Source organism: Pseudophryne corroboree, chromosome 1, assembly GCF_028390025.1.
Source record: "Pseudophryne corroboree isolate aPseCor3 chromosome 1, aPseCor3.hap2, whole genome shotgun sequence".
NCBI lineage: Eukaryota > Metazoa > Chordata > Amphibia > Anura > Myobatrachidae > Pseudophryne > Pseudophryne corroboree.
Genome location: NC_086444.1, coordinates 1,144,397,770 through 1,144,415,480, shown reverse-complemented (window position 1 = coordinate 1,144,415,480; position 17,711 = coordinate 1,144,397,770). Strand labels below are relative to the sequence as shown.

The window sequence follows — 17,711 nt, the reverse complement described above, 5'->3', positions numbered from 1 at the left end:
TGCTTTACAAGTGTGCGAACGCGTGTGCAGCTGAGCGGGACGAAAAAGTTTTTTGCAGTTTCTGAGTAGCTCTGGACTTACTCAGCCGCTGCGATCACTTCAGTCTTTTTGGTCCCGGTATTGACGTCAGACAATGCAAACGCTTGGACACGCCTGCGTTTTTCCAACCACTCCCTTAAAACGGTCAGTTGACACCCATAAATGCCCTCTTCCTGTCAATCTCCTTGCGATCGGCTGTGTGAATGGATTCTTCATTAAATCCATCGCCCAGCAACGATTCGCTTTGTACCTGTATGGCGCGCCTGCGCATTGTGGTGTATATGCATGCGCAGTAGTGACCTGATTGCTGTGCTGCGGAAAAAAAGCAGCGAGCGATCAACTCGGAATGACCCCCAATAAACACAGTTATCTTTAGCACTTTACAGTATTAATAACTCAGTACCAATGTGCTCTTTCACACTAAATGGCTGCCACTCTTTACACTGGTAAACTTATTTACTCTTGCACTAGTAGCTCAAACAAACTTGGGCCATATTTACTGACTTTGATGTCCTCCTCTCTGGGACAATGGGACCCAGAGCCGGCCCTAACCAATATGATGCCCTAGGCAAGATTTTGGCTGGTGCCCCCTAGCACCACCGCTAGTTCCGCCTCTGACCCTGCACCCCTTTCCCAGCACCATCACCCCTCACCCATAGCAGTCCTTTTTTCCCCCCTACCCCCTGTAATTTAAATAAAAACAGTGTGCACATTCGCACAGCCCAAAAAAGGTATGTTTATTTGCTGGCAACGGGCATGGCCAGACAATAGTACCCCCAATTCAAATTATGCCTCACAGTAGTGCAACTTTATTCACAATTTATCATACAATAGTGTCCCTTATTCACATTACACCACACCATATTGCTCCTTATTCACATTATACCACACCATATTGCTCTTTATTCACATTAGACCACACAGTAGTGCCCTTTCTATACGTTACACCACACAGTAGAGCACCTTATACACATAATGCCACACATTGGTAATGCATTTGTTACACATAATACCACACAGTAATGCCCCTTACACATATGACACACATTATAAAATGTCCTTATAAACATAATACGCCTTACACATTATGCCAACACTTATTAATGCCCTTATACACATAATTTCCCTTACACTTATGCCGCACATTGTTAATGCCATTATACACATAATGACACACATAATGTCCCTTACACATATGCCGTACATTATTAGTGCCCTTATACACATAATGACACACATAGTGCCCCTTACACAAATGTTACACATTATTAATGCCCTTATACACATAATGACACATATAGTTCCTGGCGTGAGTCAACTGGCAGCTCTGCTAACGCCATGTGCCTATTTTCTATGAAAATGCATCTTATTTGCATTGCTATGTGGCTAGGATGCACAAGCAGATTCTGCTGATTAAAATGATATGCGGCATGCCTATATACTGTGTGCGACTGTGGCTGTATCTGCATACAAAATGCTACACACAGAATATAGGCATGCCACATATCATTTTCTCTATCGTCCTAGTGGATGCTGGGGTTCCTGAAAGGACCATGGGGAATAGCGGCTCCGCAGGAGACAGGGCACAAAAAGTAAAGCTTTAGGATCAGGTGGTGTGCACTGGCTCCTCCCCCTATGACCCTCCTCCAAGCCTCAGTTAGATTTTTGTGCCCGGCCGAGAAGGGTGCAATCTAGGTGGCTCTCCTAAAGAGCTGCTTAGAAAAGTTTAGCTTAGGTTTTTTATTTTACAGTGAGTCCTGCTGGCAACAGGATCACTGCAACGAGGGACTTAGGGGAGAAGAAGTGAACTCACCTGCGTGCAGGATGGATTGGCTTCTTGGCTACTGGACATTAGCTCCAGAGGGACGATCACAGGTACAGCCTGGATGGTCACCGGAGCCTCGCCGCCGGCCCCCTTGCAGATGCTGAAACGAGAAGAGGTCCAGAATCGGCGGCAGAAGACTCCTCAGTCTTCTTAAGGTAGCGCACAGCACTGCAGCTGTGCGCCATTTTCCTCTCAGCACACTTCACACGGCAGTCACTGAGGGTGCAGGGCGCTGGGAGGGGGGCGCCCTGGGAGGCAAATGAAAACCTTTTTTGGCTAAAAATACCTCACGTATAGCCTCCGGGGGCTATATGGAAATATTTAACCCCTGCCAGAATCCGTTAAGAGCGGGAGACGAGGCCGCCGAAAAAGGGGCGGGGCCTATCTCCTCAGCACACAGCGCCATTTTCCCTCACAGAAAGGCTGGAGGGAAGGCTCCCAGGCTCTCCCCTGCACTGCACTACAGAAACAGGGTTAAAACAGAGAGGGGGGGCACTAATTTGGCGTTAGAAATATATAAAAAAGATGCTATAAGGGAAAACACTTATATAAGGTTGTCCCTATATAATTATAGCGTTTTTGGTGTGTGCTGGCAAACTCTCCCTCTGTCTCTCCAAAGGGCTAGTAGGTCTTGTCCTCTATCAGAGCATTCCCTGTGTGTGTGCTGTGTGTCGGTACGTGTGTGTCGACATGTATGAGGACGATGTTGGTGAGGAGGCGGAGCAATTGCCTGTAATGGTGATGTCACTCTCTAGGGAGTCGACACCGGAATGGATGGCTTATTTAGGGAATTACGTGATAATGTCAACACGCGCCAAGGTCGGTTGACGACATGAGACGGCCGACAAACAATTAGTACCGGTCCAGACGTCTCAAAAACACCGTCAGGGGTTTTTAAACGCCCGTTTACTTTAGTCGGTCGACACAGACAGGGACACTGAATCCAGTGTCAACGGTGAATAAAAAAAACGTATTCCTTATTAGGGCCACACGTTAAGGGCAATGAAGGAGGTGTTACATATTTCTGATACTACAAGTACCACAAAAGAGGGTATTATGTGGGATGTGAAAAAACTACCGTAGTTTTTCCTGAATCAGATAAATTAAATGAAGTGTGTGATGATGCGTGGGTTCCCCCCGATAGAAAATATGGGCGGTATACCCTTTCCCGCCAGAAGTTAGGGCGCGTTGGGAAACACCCCTTAGGGTGGATAAGGCGCTCACACGCTTATCAGAACAAGTGGCGGTACCGTCTATAGATAGGGCCGTCCTCAAGGAGCCAGCTGACAGGAGGCTGGAAAAATATCATAAAAAGTATATACACACATACTGGTGTTATACTGCGACCAGCGATCGCCTCAGCCTGGATGTGCAGAGCTGGGGTGGCTTGGTCGGATTCCCTGACTAAAAATATTGATACCCTTGACAGGGACAGTATTTTATTGACTATAGAGCATTTAAAGGATGTATTTCTATATATGCGAGATGCACAGAGGGATATTTGCACTCTGGCATCAAGAGTAAGTGCGATGTCCATATCTGCCAGAAGATGTTTATGGACACGACAGTGGTCAGGTGATGCAGATTCCAAACGGCACAAAGGTGTATTGCCGTATAAAGGAAGAGGAGTTATTTGGGGTCGGTCCATCGGACCTGGTGGCCACGGCAACTGCTGGAAAATCCACCGTTTTTACCCTAAGTCACATCTCTGCAGAAAAAGACACCGTCTTTTCAGCTTCAGTCCTTTCGTCCCTATAAGAGTCATATCTGCCCAGGGATAGAGGAAAGGGAAGAAGACTGCAGCAGGCAGCCCATTCCCAGGAACAGAAGCGTTCCACCGCTTCTGACAAGCTCTCAGCATGACGCTGAGACCGTACAGGACCCCTGGATCCTACAAGTAGTATCCCAGGGGTACAGTTTGGAATGTCGAGACGTTTCCCCTGCGCAGGCTCCTGAAGTCTGCTTTACCAAGGTCTCCCTCCGACAAGGAGGCAGTATGGGAAAAAATTCACGAGCTGTATTCCCAGCAGGTGATAATTAAATTACCCCTCCTACAACAAGAAAAGGGGGTATTATTCCACACTATATTGTGGTACTGAAGCCAGAAGGCTAGGTGAGACCTATTCTAAATCTAAAAAAATTTGAACACTTACAAAGGTTCAAATCAAGATGGAGTCACTCAGAGCAGTGATAACGAACCGGGAAGAAGGGGACTATCTGGTGTCCCGAGACATCAGGGATGCTTACCTCCATGTCCCAAATTTGCCCTTATCACTAAGGGTACCTCAGGTTCGTGGTACAGAACTGTCACTATCAGTTTCAGACGCTGCCGTTTGGATTGTCTACGGCACCCCGGGTCTTTACCAAGGTAATGGCCGAAATGATGGTTCTTCTTCGAAGAAAAGGCGTCTTAATTATCCCTTACTTGGACGATCTCCTGATAAGGGCAAAGTCCAGGGAACAGTTGGAGGTCGGAGTAGCACTATCTCGGATACTGTTACAACAGCAGGGGTGGATTCTAAATATTCCAAAATCGCAGCTGATCCCGACAACAAGTCTCCTGTGCTTAGGGATGATTCTGGACACAGTCCAGAAAAAGGTGTTTCTCCCGGAAGAGAAAGCCAGGGAGTTATCCGAGCTAGTCAGGAACCTCCTAAAATCAGTGCATCATTGCACAAGGGCCATGGTAAAAAAATGGTGACTTCCTTCGAAGCAATTCCAGTCGGCAGATTTCATGCAAGAACTTTTCAGTGGGATCTGCTGGACAAATGGTCCGGATCGCATCTTCAGATGCATCAGCGGATAACCCTATATCCAAGGACAAGGGTGTCTCTCCTGTGGTGGTTACAGAGTGCTCATCTTCTAGAGGGCCGCAGATTCGGCATTCAGTTTTGGATGTTGGTGACCACGGAGGCCAGCCCGAGAGGCTGGGGAGCAGTCACACAAGGAAAAAATTTCCAGGGAGTGTGATCAAGTCTGGAGATTTTTCTCCACATAAATATAGCTAAGGGTAAATTTATAATGCTCTAAGCTTAGCAAGACCTCTGCTTCAAGGTCAGCCGGTATTGATCCAGTGGGATAAAACATCACGGCAGTCGCCCACGTAAATAGACAGGGCGGCACAAGAAGCAGGAGGGCAGTGGCAAAAACTGCAAGGACTTTTCGCTGGGCGGAAAATCATGTGATAGCACTGTCAGCAGTGTTTCATTCCGGGAATGGAAACTGGGAAGCAGACTTCCTCAGTAGGCACGACCTCCACCCGGCAGAGTGGGAACTTCATGGGGAAGTTTTCCACATAATTGTAAACCGTTGGGAATTACCAAAGGTGGACATGATGGCGTCCCGCCTGAACAAAAAACGGGACAGGTATTGCGCCAGGTTAAGAGACCCTCAGGCAATAGCTGTGGACGTTCTGGTAACACCGTGGGTGTACCAGTCGGTGTATGTGTTCCATCCTCTGCTTTTCATACCTAAGGTACTGAGAATTATAAGACGTAGAGGAGTAAGAACTATACTCATGGCTCCGGATTGGCCAAGAAGGACTTGGTACCCGGAACTTCAAGAGATGCTCACAGAGGACTTATGGCCTCTGCCGCTAAGAAGGGACTTGTTTCAGCAAGTACCATGTCTGTTCCAAGACTTACCGCAGCTGCGTTTGACGGCATGGCGGTGGAACGCCGGATCCTAAGGGAAAAGGCATTCAGGAAGAGGTCATTCCTACCCTGGTCAAAGCCAGAAAGGAGGTGACCGCACAACATTATCACCACATGTGGCGAAAATATGTTGCGTGGTGTGAGGCCAGGAAGGCCCCACGAAGAAATTTCAACTCGGTCGATTCCTGCATTTCTTGCAAACAGGAGTGTCTATGGGCCTCAAATTGGGGTCCATTAAGGTTCAAATTTCGGCCCTGTCGATTTTTCTTCCAGAAAGAATTGGCTTCAGTTCCTGAAGTCCAGAAGTTTGTCAAGGGAGTATTGCATATACAACCCCCTTTTGTGCCTCCAGTGGCACTGTGGGATCTCAACGTAGTTCTGGGATTCCTCAAAACACATTGGTTTAAAACCAGTCAAATCTGTGGATTTGAAGCATCTCACATGAAAAGTGAACATGCTCTTGGACCTGGCCTGGACCAGGCGAGTGTCAAATTGGTGGTTTTTTTCTCAAAAAAGCCCATATCTGTTTGTCCATTCGGACAGGGCAGAGCTGCGGACTCGTCCCCAGTTCTCTCCCTAAGGTGGTGTCAGTGTTTCACCTGAACCAGCTTATTGTGGTGTCTTGCGCCTACTAGGGACTTGGAGGACTCCAAGTTGCTAGATGTGGTCAGGGCCCTGAAAATATAGGTTCCAGGACGGCTGGAGTCAGGAAAACTGACTTGCTGTTATCCTGTATGCACCCAACAAACTGGGTGCTCTTGCTTTTAAGCAGACTTTTGCTAGTTGGATGTGTAATACAATTCAGCTTGCACATTCTGTGGCAGGCCTGCCACAGCCAAAATATGTAAATGCCCATTCCACAAGGAAGGTGGGCTCATCTTGGGCGGCTGCCCGAGGGGTCTCGGCTTTACAACTTTGCCGAGCGGCTATTTAGTCAGGGGCAAACACGTTTGTAAAATCCTACAAATTTGATACCCTGGCTAAGGAGGACCTGGAGTTCTCTCATTCGGTGCTGCAGAGTCATCCGCACTCTCCCGCCCGTTTGGGAGCTTTGGTATAATCCCCATGGTCCTTTCAGGAACCCCAGCATCCACTAGGACGATAGAGAAAATAAGAATTTACTTACCGATAATTCTATTTCTCGGAGTCCGTAGTGGATGCTGGGCGCCCATCCCAAGTGCGGATTATCTGCATTACTTGTACATAGTTACAAAAATCGGGTTATTATTGTTGTGAGCCATCTTTTCAGAGGCTCCGCTGTTATCATACTGTTAACTGGGTACAGATCACAGGTTGTACAGTGTGATTGGTGTGGCTGGTATGAGTCTTACCCGGGATTCATAAATCCTTCCTTATTGTGTACGCTCGTCCGGGCACAGTACCTAACTGAGGCTTGGAGGAGGGTCATAGGGGGAGGAGCCAGTGCACACCACCTGATCCTAAAGCTTTACTTTTTGTGCCCTGTCTCCTGCGGAGCCGCTATTCCCCATGGTCCTTTCAGGAACCCCAGCATCCACTACGGACTCCGAGAAATAGAATTATCGGTAAGTAAATTCTTATTTTAATCAGCAGAAGCTGCTTGTGCCCCTAGGCATACCAGATGCCCTAGGCAATTGCCTAGTTTGCCTATGCCTAGGACCGGCTCTGATGGGACCACTCATAAATGTTGGGGAGTTAGTTTGAGACATCCCATTCCCTAGCACTGGTCATTTGCATATCCCTTCCCGGAGGTGTATACAGAGTATATAGATACATTATTGAACATTGTGAACAGCAAATGTGGAATCGACCCCTGTGAAAATCCTGTGCTGTTTATTGCTACAATACTACAAACCACCAGTGTGGACAAGCTCTTCAGTAAATAAGCGCTACTCACTAGAAATAATATGCAAATAAGTCACTCTAAATAGTGTAATTGAATATTACTGTATAGAGGGGATGATTCAGAGTTGAGTCGCAGTCGCTACCTCGAAATTCTGCTTATGGTGCAGCCGATGGACTGGCTATTGAGATGCCCAGCGGCTGCAGCTTTAATCCGTCACCAAGTGGACATCGGCTGAGTAACCCTATGGTTGCTCAGAATGTCTGGTGGTATTTGGCTTGGCGGCATCTTCCGATGCAGTCCCTGACACCGGCACCCCCTTACACCTACCCCATACTGGGTCCAGAGACTTGTCTGAAGTAGGTATCCCCTTGGAACTCAGAATGTGATGTCATTCTTGCAATAAGCCCACTACATGCCAACAACAATATTCTGTGCATACGCCAAAATTGCCACCCAGTTGACACCCGGAAACGCCTACTTCATTAACAGAGGGAAATGACAGAGAGTCGTCTGACTCAACATGGTTTGGAGATTGCTACAACACATGCACGGTTTGCTAAAACTCACTAGATGCGACTGCATAGACCTGTATGCGACTCAGCGTCAGGCCCTACGTACAGTATAGTATAAATAAATATACACAGGTGACATTCCTGGTGTCCCCTTAAACAGTAATGTAGGTACATGCTATCTCAGTAATGTAGGTACATGCTATCTCAGTAATGTAGGTACATGCTATCTCAGTAAGGTAGGTACATGCTATCTCAGTAATGTAGGTACATGCTATCTCAGTAATGTAGGTACATGTTATCTCAGTAATGTAGGTACATGCTATCTCAGTAAGGTAGGTACATGCTATCTCAGTAACCTAGGTACGTGCTATCTCAGTAACGTAGGTACATGCTATCTCAGTAAGGTAGGTACATGCTATCTCAGTAACGTAGGTACATGCTATCTCAGTAAGGTAGGTACATGCTATCTCAGTAATGTAGGTACATGCTATCTCAGTAATGTAGGTACATGCTACCTCAGTAATGTAGGTATATGCTATCTCAGTAAGGTAGGTACATGCTAGCTCAGTAAGGTAGGTACATGCTATCTCAGTAAGGTAGGTACATGCTATCTCAGTAAGGTAGGTACATGCTATCTCAGTAAGGTAGGTACATGCTATCTCAGTAAGGTAGGTACATGCTATCTCAGTAAGGTAGGTACATGCTATCTCAGTAATGTAGGTACATGCTATCTCAGTAAGGTAGGTACATGCTATCTCAGTAAGGTAGGTACAATCAATCTCAGTAAGGTAGGTACAATCTATCTCAGTAACGTAGGTACATGCTATCTCAGTAAGGTAGGTACGTGCTATCTCAGTAAGGTAGGTGCGTGCTATCTCAGTAAGGTAGGTGCGTGCTATCTCAGTAAGGTAGGTGCGTGCTATCTCAGTAAGGTAGGTGCGTGCTATTTCAGTAAGGTAGGTGCGTGCTATCTCAGTAAGGTAGGTGCGTGCTATTTCAGTAAGGTAGGTGCGTGCTATCTCAGTAAGGTAGGTGCGTGCTATCTCAGTAAGGTAGGTGCGTGCTATCTCAGTAAGGTAGGTGCGTGCTATCTCAGTAAGGTAGGTGCGTGCTATCTCAGTAAGGTAGGTGCGTGCTATCTCAGTAAGGTAGGTGCGTGCTATCTCAGTAAGGTAGGTGCGTGCTATCTCAGTAAGGTAGGTGCGTGCTATCTCAGTAAGGTAGGTGCGTGCTATCTCAGTAAGGTAGGTGCGTGCTATCTCAGTAAGGTAGGTGCGTGCTATCTCAGTAAGGTAGGTGCGTGCTATCTCAGTAAGGTAGGTGCGTGCTATCTCAGTAAGGTAGGTGCGTGCTATCTCAGTAAGGTAGGTGCGTGCTATCTCAGTAAGGTAGGTGCGTGCTATCTCAGTAAGGTAGGTGCGTGCTATCTCAGTAAGGTAGGTGCGTGCTATCTCAGTAAGGTAGGTGCGTGCTATCTCAGTAAGGTAGGTGCGTGCTATCTCAGTAAGGTAGGTGCGTGCTATCTCAGTAAGGTAGGTGCGTGCTATCTCAGTAAGGTAGGTGCATGCTATCTCAGTAAGGTAGGTGCATGCTATCTCAGTAAGGTAGGTGCATGCTATCTCAGTAAGGTAGGTGCATGCTATCTCAGTAAGGTAGGTACATGCTATCTCAGTAAGGTAGGTACATGCTATCTCAGTAAGGTAGGTACATGCTATCTCAGTAAGGTAGGTACATGCTATCTCAGTAACGTAGGTACATGCTATCTCAGTAAGGTAGGTACATGCTATCTCAGTAAGGTAGGTACATGCTATCTCAGTAAGGTAGGTACATGCTATCTCAGTAAGGTAGGTACATGCTTTCTCAGTAAGGTAGGTACATGCTATCTCAGTAAGGTAGGTACATGCTATCTCAGTAAGGTAGGTACATGCTATCTCAGTAAGGTAGGTACATGCTATCTCAGTAATGTAGGTACATGCTATCTCAGTAGGTAGAACTTTTAGTTTATTTGTAAGCCAGGACAGACTTCTGTAGCTAGGGATCATGCGGACAGGATTAAGTGTGTCATTGGCTAGACAGCGACTTGTTGTTGTTTCAGGGTGACTCTGGAGGACCGCTGGCGTGTGAGCAGGATAAGACTTTCTATCTGTACGGAATTGTCAGCTGGGGAGATGGATGCGGCAGACTCAACAAGCCCGGAGTGTACACAAAAGTCTCCAACTACCTGCAGTGGATCAGTAGCAAAACTATGCCTAAGAAAACCGATAAAAGATAACTGTATGGTGGTCTCATCTTAATCTTTTTATTTCATAATAAACATGCTGAAGTTATAATTGTCATAGATTGAACATAGTAAGCTTGCTGGCACAGGATTTATGACTCCAAATAAACTTCTTCATTATGGCCTTGAATCCCCAAATTTGAATTGTAATATGGAAAATACTGCAATCTGATCGCGTGGATAGACCTCGCAATCGCACGTGTAGATCACATTTTTTTTAAAGCTATTGTTGCTTAAAAAATTATATTTTTGAGGAGCCCTAATAGCACGAATAATAAAAAGCCCCCTTATTGTTATCAGCACAACCGCTGTGTCTATGTACATAAATGAAAACACACCCCCTGCAGGCTTTTGAGAGCCGCTGCTGTGTGGCCAAAGGCCCAGCATCGGATCTTTGAGGTCATACTGACCCGATCGCACGCTGCGATCGGGTCAGAACTGCGCATGCGCCGGTGCCGCACTGCACCGGCGCATGCCAGACGACCGAAGGCCGTCACTGCGGTACGATTGCCTCTGCCTGATTGACAGGTAGAGGTGGTCGCTGGGTGGGGGGGACGAAACGGCAGCGTTTGGCCGCCTTTTCGTGGGCGCGGCCCGGCCAACGCAAGTGTGGCCGGACTGTGCGGGGGGCGGAGAGTAGCTCCTGGCCAGCACGCTAAAGCTGTACTGGCCGGGAGCTACCCCTAAAGTGCAAAAGCATTGCAGCTGTGCGATGCTTCTGCACTTCGCTGTGCCCTGCCACTGTGCGATGCTTTTGTGCGGCGGGGCCGGCACTGACATGCGGGATGGGATAGCCCTGTGCTGGGCGTCCCCCCGCATGACTATGGACATGATCGTAGCCCTGCAAAATTTTGCAGGGCTACGATCAACTCGGAATGACCCCCCTTATGCGTGACCATCAGACATCTAAGGAATCCTCCAGTTACTCAGGATATCCAGCAAAATGATGCTGCCAGGGCCAGTAAAACTGCATCCAAGTACACAGCCCCTGGCTTCACCATGCCCAGAAAATAGGGCCGACTTGCCCCCATTTTCTGGAATGCTGCCTGTAGCTGCCTCCAAACGCCAGCAGCATGCTGCATGCTTTTGGGGCACCACAACTGACATCACAGGACCTGATCTGCACATGCGTAGAGCATGCATAGATCATTAAATATCAGAATTTATGTAATTATTGAATTTACATAAATCTTTGAATCAGGCCCAAGCAGTTACAGAGGTGGGGCTGGAGCACAGTCCAAAACTCAAATAGGGGAGCCACACCAACTGCCAGTGAGGCCCGGCCGGCGATGTTTCTCAGTGTTTGGGGTGGCAGTTGGTGAGGCTCCCCTATTTGAAGTTTGGACTGTGCTGCAGCCCCACCTCTGAAGCTATCACTGCGCCCAAGGTATCCGAAAATGGAATAATGGCACCTGGGCCAATATCCTGTGCAATGAGTTGTGTTCTGGTTGCATTTTGAAGCGTCTGAATGCACCACAGATTGATGGAATAATGGCACAGGAAGCGCTCATGTTTAAGAACCCCAAAATAATGTAATGTCAGTAAAGTCTAATGGTCCGATGCAACTTTGGAAGTAAATCAGGTGTGCATTGCTCAGGAGAATCGTACATTGGAAAATGAGTATATTCGCCCATATGCATTGATGTGCAGTTTTGAGCACACTCATGGTTTACTACTACTCATCATCATCATCATTATCATCAATGCACATTTACACTTCCCTCTACCAGGTGCAAAAGATACTCCACCATACAAGCATATTTATATGTACATCCATCTCCGCCTATCCCGCATTGGCGGTAACACGCCATCACTGAACTGCGCTTACCTGAGAATAGTCTTGCCTCCCAGTTCCTCCTCTTTAGTCCTACATGTAGCTGCAATTGAAATATGTATGACCACAACTTCACCCGCACTGGCATGCGCCCATTTTCTGAGGATGCTCAATGCAAATTTCCAAATACCCCACACAATGTAATATTGACATTTCTGTTATAAGTCTGTAAATGTGCTTCAGATTGCAATATCTTTACTATAGTGAGTTATTAAAGCAAACCTCAAATGTTAGTGGGCTTTTTTCTGGGTTTGGGGGGAAGAAGTTTTATGAAGTTGCAATGGCTTTCTGCTTAGTTTTTTTTTGTTGCCCGTTTTCAAATTGATGGATTTATTAAATCATACCTACCAACATGACCCTCTCCAGGAGGGACAGAATGCTCTGCTCCTGGACTTCACTCTTAATTTAGGATTGCCATCACTTGTGGTGAAACACCATTCTTATCCATTAACCTGTTCAAAACAGGTGTCTGCAATTATAAATGATGAGAAAAGTCCAGAAGCAGTGCATTGTGTCCCTCCTGGAGAGGGTCATGTTGGGAGGTATGATTAAATGCAATACACAGGGAAAAATGCTGCAATGGCACCATTTTCAAATGCAAAATGATGCAAGTCACTATCCTGATTTGTAACGTAAAAATAGGTAATTAATAGGTAATTAATCTTATTAATAAGATATAGAAGTGCCTCCTTTGTTGATGCTTGGCGTCAATTTCTTTTGTTCAGTATGCCCAAACCCCTGGCCCCATAATTTTTTCAGTAGTTTAGTGGAATGTTGAAATTAGTTTACTATAATCTTTTTTCTTTTCTTTATCCAATGTGATTCATTAACTGAACATGAAAATTAGTTCATGTCTGGTAAGCCCATTTACTTAATGGGTGGCCATCCAATCAAAAGTAATTTCTCATTCACCATAGTAGTACAAATGCGCCCACAGGTACAGTACAAACAAAAAAGCCAAGTACTTCCCCTGATTGGCCACCGAGTAGAAGCAGGTGAAACTCACTACGTAATTAAAAATTCCTCAGAATGGTCCATCAAGAACTGCAGTGTGAATAGAAATTGTCTAAAGGGCCCTACACATTGGCCGATCCGCCGCCGAGCTGCCCGACGTCGGATACGACCGACGGGCGACCCGGCGGCGGGAAAGCAGTGACGGGGGGAGTGAAGTTTCTTCACTCCCCCCGTCACCCGGCTACGTAGCAGTGCAGGCAAATATGGACGAGATCGTCCATATTGGCCTGCATGAACAGCCGACGGACCACCAGCGATGAACGAGTGCAGGGACTCGCATCATTCATCGCTTGTGCCTCCACACTCAAAGATATGAACGGTATCTCGTTCATTAATGAACGAGATCGTTCATATCTTTGAGTGATGTCAGCCAGTGTGTAGGGCCTATAAGGGGCAGAGTATGAAAGAAATGGACCAGCACTCCTGTCTCACCGGTCATGAAAGATTTGAATTTGCTAGGATCCCACGTAGAAGATATCTCTGAGAAATTGGATTTGTGTCTTTTCACACTCACACATATTAAGAACTAAAAAATACAAGAGATGTTGGTGGAGGTACTCTGAAACCAGATTTAACTGCATCTGGTGTCCTTGAAGTGTGTCAGAAAATATCAAGATTTCATTAAGATAGGCCACCACAATATATACCTCCACTTTGTTGAAGTATTATTGCCTATTACGGGTCCAGAAAGCTGTCTTGGTGTCATCCCTTTGCCCTACAAAGAACAAGTTATGGGCCCCATGAAGTACATTTGTAAAGATATTTGCAGATGGCAGTATTCCCCGCAATCAATGCGAGATCACATTGTGACTTAGCAATTGCTATATTACTATCCTTGAAGTGAATACAAAAGCATCATTTCCTGACTTCTTTCTTCACAAACATGAAAGTCACAGAGATTGAAGGAAGGATAAACTCCTAGAGGTAATGACCCACTCACCTGCCAGGACCGTCACTACCTGCCTTTCATCAGGTCAGGAAAAGGATTATGACTTGGTCACTGGTCAGGCCATGAAGGTGGTGGAGATATACAGACCAGATTTGCGGGCAGGGAATGACCTCTCTCTTTTTGCCACTTATGCTAAATTAAAAAGTTGGAACCCTACTGTACATTGCAATTCATAAAGCTGTCTACAGTTGAGTTGCAATTTCCTGAAAATGCTTCACTCGGTGAAGACTAATAACAAATAATCTACAGATCCTTTTGTTAAACTAATTGCTACTTTTTGAAAGTAATCACCATCAACATCCTGGAAGCGTTCTGCCACAAAATGAAATGCTGTCAGTCGATACCTCCATCCGATTAGTTTGGGCGGACAGTAAATTTAGAGCCTGGTTTTATTTCTCTTTAATATCGGATACTGGCTTGCTGGCACCTACGCTTCTGGGTGGGTTCTCCGTTGTGGTGAGATGGCATGTGCTCCCCAAAGGGAGGAACTTGGCTTCACACTTACCATCTGAGCAATCAGATCTGCTATATTTTATACCTCTATCTTTCTTGAATAATACTTCCATGCTTTTATATTTATGCAATATATCATTTAAATATTATTAATCAGAGGCTTCACTCACCTAGAGTACACCCATGCGGCCACGGCCACAAAGGGGATGTGGCTGTGCATGACAGGTTATAGCTTCATGGGAGGGAGCGTGGCTAAGCACCCCGACCCAGTTTTTGTCACTCCGGGGGTCCGAGATATGCGGGCTGTCTCCGGAGGCTGGCGTGCCTGCAGTGCTGGCTACTACAGGAGCCGGGTTACTGCATGTAATGTTACAGATCAGCACCCGGCTCCTGTCACTGAGCAAGAGCTGGCATTTTGGTGTCAGCCTTTGGTGGGTGCCACCCGGATGTGGACAGCACCCCCCTTGTGACGTCACTGTTATTAATGACCTGTGTTTTGTACATCATTGTTTACATTATTATTAACTTTTACTGATATAGCGCCACAAGGTCTCTTCAGCTAAAACACATTAGCACTTAGTATAGCATAGGACAGCATTATTGTATTGTGCACACTGTTATTTCATACTATGCCAGAGTATATATTGCTATAAAATCACAAAAGCTGCACTTAGTTATTCTAGTTCAATAAATGTGCCAGGCTGGCTGCTGCAGCACCAGTGACGTGCGGTGAGGTCAGTGGCTGGGGAGACTGCTAACCAGCCAACCAACCGACAAAAAAAAAAAAGAGTCCCCCATGCATCACTAAAACCAGCACCAGATTGAACCAGCCAGGAGTAATGCCATAGCAGGGGAGACACTCAGTGTGGGGTCCCCCCCGCCATAACATTAAAAAGCCCCCCAAGCCAGTCTGCCCAGGGCTGGAATTCCTTGGAAAGTGGGGCCCCCACATTGGGTCCCCCATCCCGAGCAACAACCAGCACTGGTGGCAGGGGGTGCGGGGTTCATTGTATGCTAATATTTGTCTTTTACAGGCAGCCTACAGGTCCTAGCAAGCCTGTCCCAGCATGCCGGCACTTACAGAACCACAAGTGCCAGCAGGCCAGGACATAAAGGGCCGGCTGGCACCTGTATTCCGCCTGTAAAGAAAAGATTAAAATAAAAACACCACACGTTTTAAAAAAAAGTTTTATTATTCAGGGTCTTCACCTGAGGGGGGTGGCCTTTAAGCTCTTTTTCATGGCCGCCGCCCATCCAGGACTTCCACGGCGTCTTCTTTTTTCAGGAGCTCTTCACTGCTCCTCTTCTGCCATCAGACTGAAGACGCTGTCTTGCACTGACTTATATAAGTCAGCCAGAGTGGGCAGGGTGATGATGCAGCGAGCCGTGATTGGCTCATGGCGGCCATGTTCAATTTTAAAAATTACACTGAGGCACCATTTTTGAAACTGGTACCGCTCCGCTGCCAAACTCTGCACAACGGCAGGCAGGGATCTCGAATCCCTGCCTGCCGCTATGGCTATCACCTCCGCCACTGAAGCCCGTACATCCGCTGCGTCCTGCCGCCACGACGACTGCACCTCCGCTGCCTCCCGCTGCCACTGACAACCACACCCACACAGTGATGACAGCGGATCCAGTGACGGATCCGCTGGCCAATCACTCTGGCCTCACTGACAGGGGCGCGCTTTCATGGGTTGAAAGAACGTCCCTGTGTCAAGTCGGCACTTTAGTAGGTGCCGCTTTGCACTTGATTCTCAATGGGCTTTTACAGCCCGCGGCATGGCCCAGCCCCCGCCCGCCTTCAGCTTCCGCACCTTTCCCATTGACAACGGGAGGCACCACTATTGGTGCCTCCCAACCCCATTTTAACTGCAAAAAATATTACATTAATATAAAGGAGATACTTTTGACACATTATTATTTTAATCATTAATGAGAGGGGAGGTAGTGCCTCCCCTGACTGCACGTCCCTGTAATAGCAGCACGCAGTGTGATACAGCATGTTAGTACTGGGCAGGGGTTTCCCGAACCTGCTCTGGGTGTATTTCCAGAACAACCCACCAGAAGAGATAGCTGTGATCTGGATGGAGTCACTGAAAACTAAGTACTGAGATAAGTAGCACTGACATCATTCAACATACTGTATATACACCCTTACAATGCATACTACAGGAGGGGGTGTTACACATGTATCGGGTCTCAAACTGTATACTGCATAGACTGCTCAATGCCATGCTACAGGGCTTGCAGTAGAGTTACCCTGAGTTCTCCACTGACTGTGATGGTCGTATTTTGACACTGAGTCAGAACATACTGGGCAGCCCCCCCCCCTCATTGTGGCCCACTTAGATCTACACCGTCACAGAAAGGGGCGGATCTGTGAAGCAGCGAGGTCCAGAGAGGAAATACCCAGCCTCCCATAGGGCCAGTCCAACCCTGATCCCTGTCCCTGCATGCATATATCTCCTGTATTGTGGGGGTGGTCCTTGCTATGCGCCAGGTGAATACAGGTTGAGTATCCCATATCCAAATATTCCGAAATACGGAATATTCCGAAATACGGACTTTTTTGAGTGAGAGTGAGATAGTGAAACCTTTGTTTTTTGATGGCTCAATGTACACAAACTTTGTTTAATACACAAAGTTATTAAAAATATTGTATTAAATGACCTTCAGGCTGTGTGCATAAGGTGTATATGAAACATAAATGAATTGTGTGAATGTACACACACTTTGTTCAATGCACAAAGTTATAAAAAATATTGGCTAAAATTACCGTCAGGCTGTGTGTAGAAGGTGTATATGAAACATAAATGCATTCTGTGCTTAGATTTAGGTCCCATCACCATGATATCTCATTATGGTATGCAATTATTCCAAAATACGGAAAAATCCCATATCCAAAATACCTCTGGTCCCAAGCATTTTGGATAAGGGAGACTCAACCTGTATATGTAAATCCACAGTATATTGCTGCCCGCGTGTGTTGTTGTGTTGGACGTTAGTGATTTTGGGCCTAATTCTGAGTTGATCGCAGCAGCAAATTTGTTAGCAGTTGGGCAAAACCATGGGGGTCATTCCGAGTTGTTCGCTCGCTGCCAATTTTCGCAGTGCATCGATCAAGTGAAAAAACTGCAAAAATGCGCATGCGCATGGTACGCAGCGCGCATGCGCTAAGTACTTTCACACAAAACTTTGTAGATTTACACAAGCTCGAGCGACGTTTTTTCATCGCTCGAGTGATCGTAGTATGATTGACAGGAAGTGGGCGTTTCTGGGCGGAAACTGGACGTTTTCAGGGAGTGTGCTAAAAAACGCAGGAGTGC

At 46.6% G+C, this 17,711-nt stretch overlaps 1 protein-coding gene across 1 annotated transcript in view; it reads left to right on the top strand.

The window, feature by feature from the left end:
• Nucleotides 1–12,199, top strand: part of HGFAC (HGF activator) — a 283,953-nt gene extending 271,754 nt beyond the window's left edge. Inside the window, exon 14 of the mRNA XM_063924262.1 lies at nt 9,950–12,199. Coding sequence (XP_063780332.1) covers nt 9,950–10,126 — 177 coding nt within the window. The 3' untranslated portion in view covers nt 10,127–12,199. The remainder of the gene's footprint in view (nt 1–9,949) is intronic.
• The last annotated feature ends 5,512 nt before the right edge of the window (nt 12,200–17,711 follow it).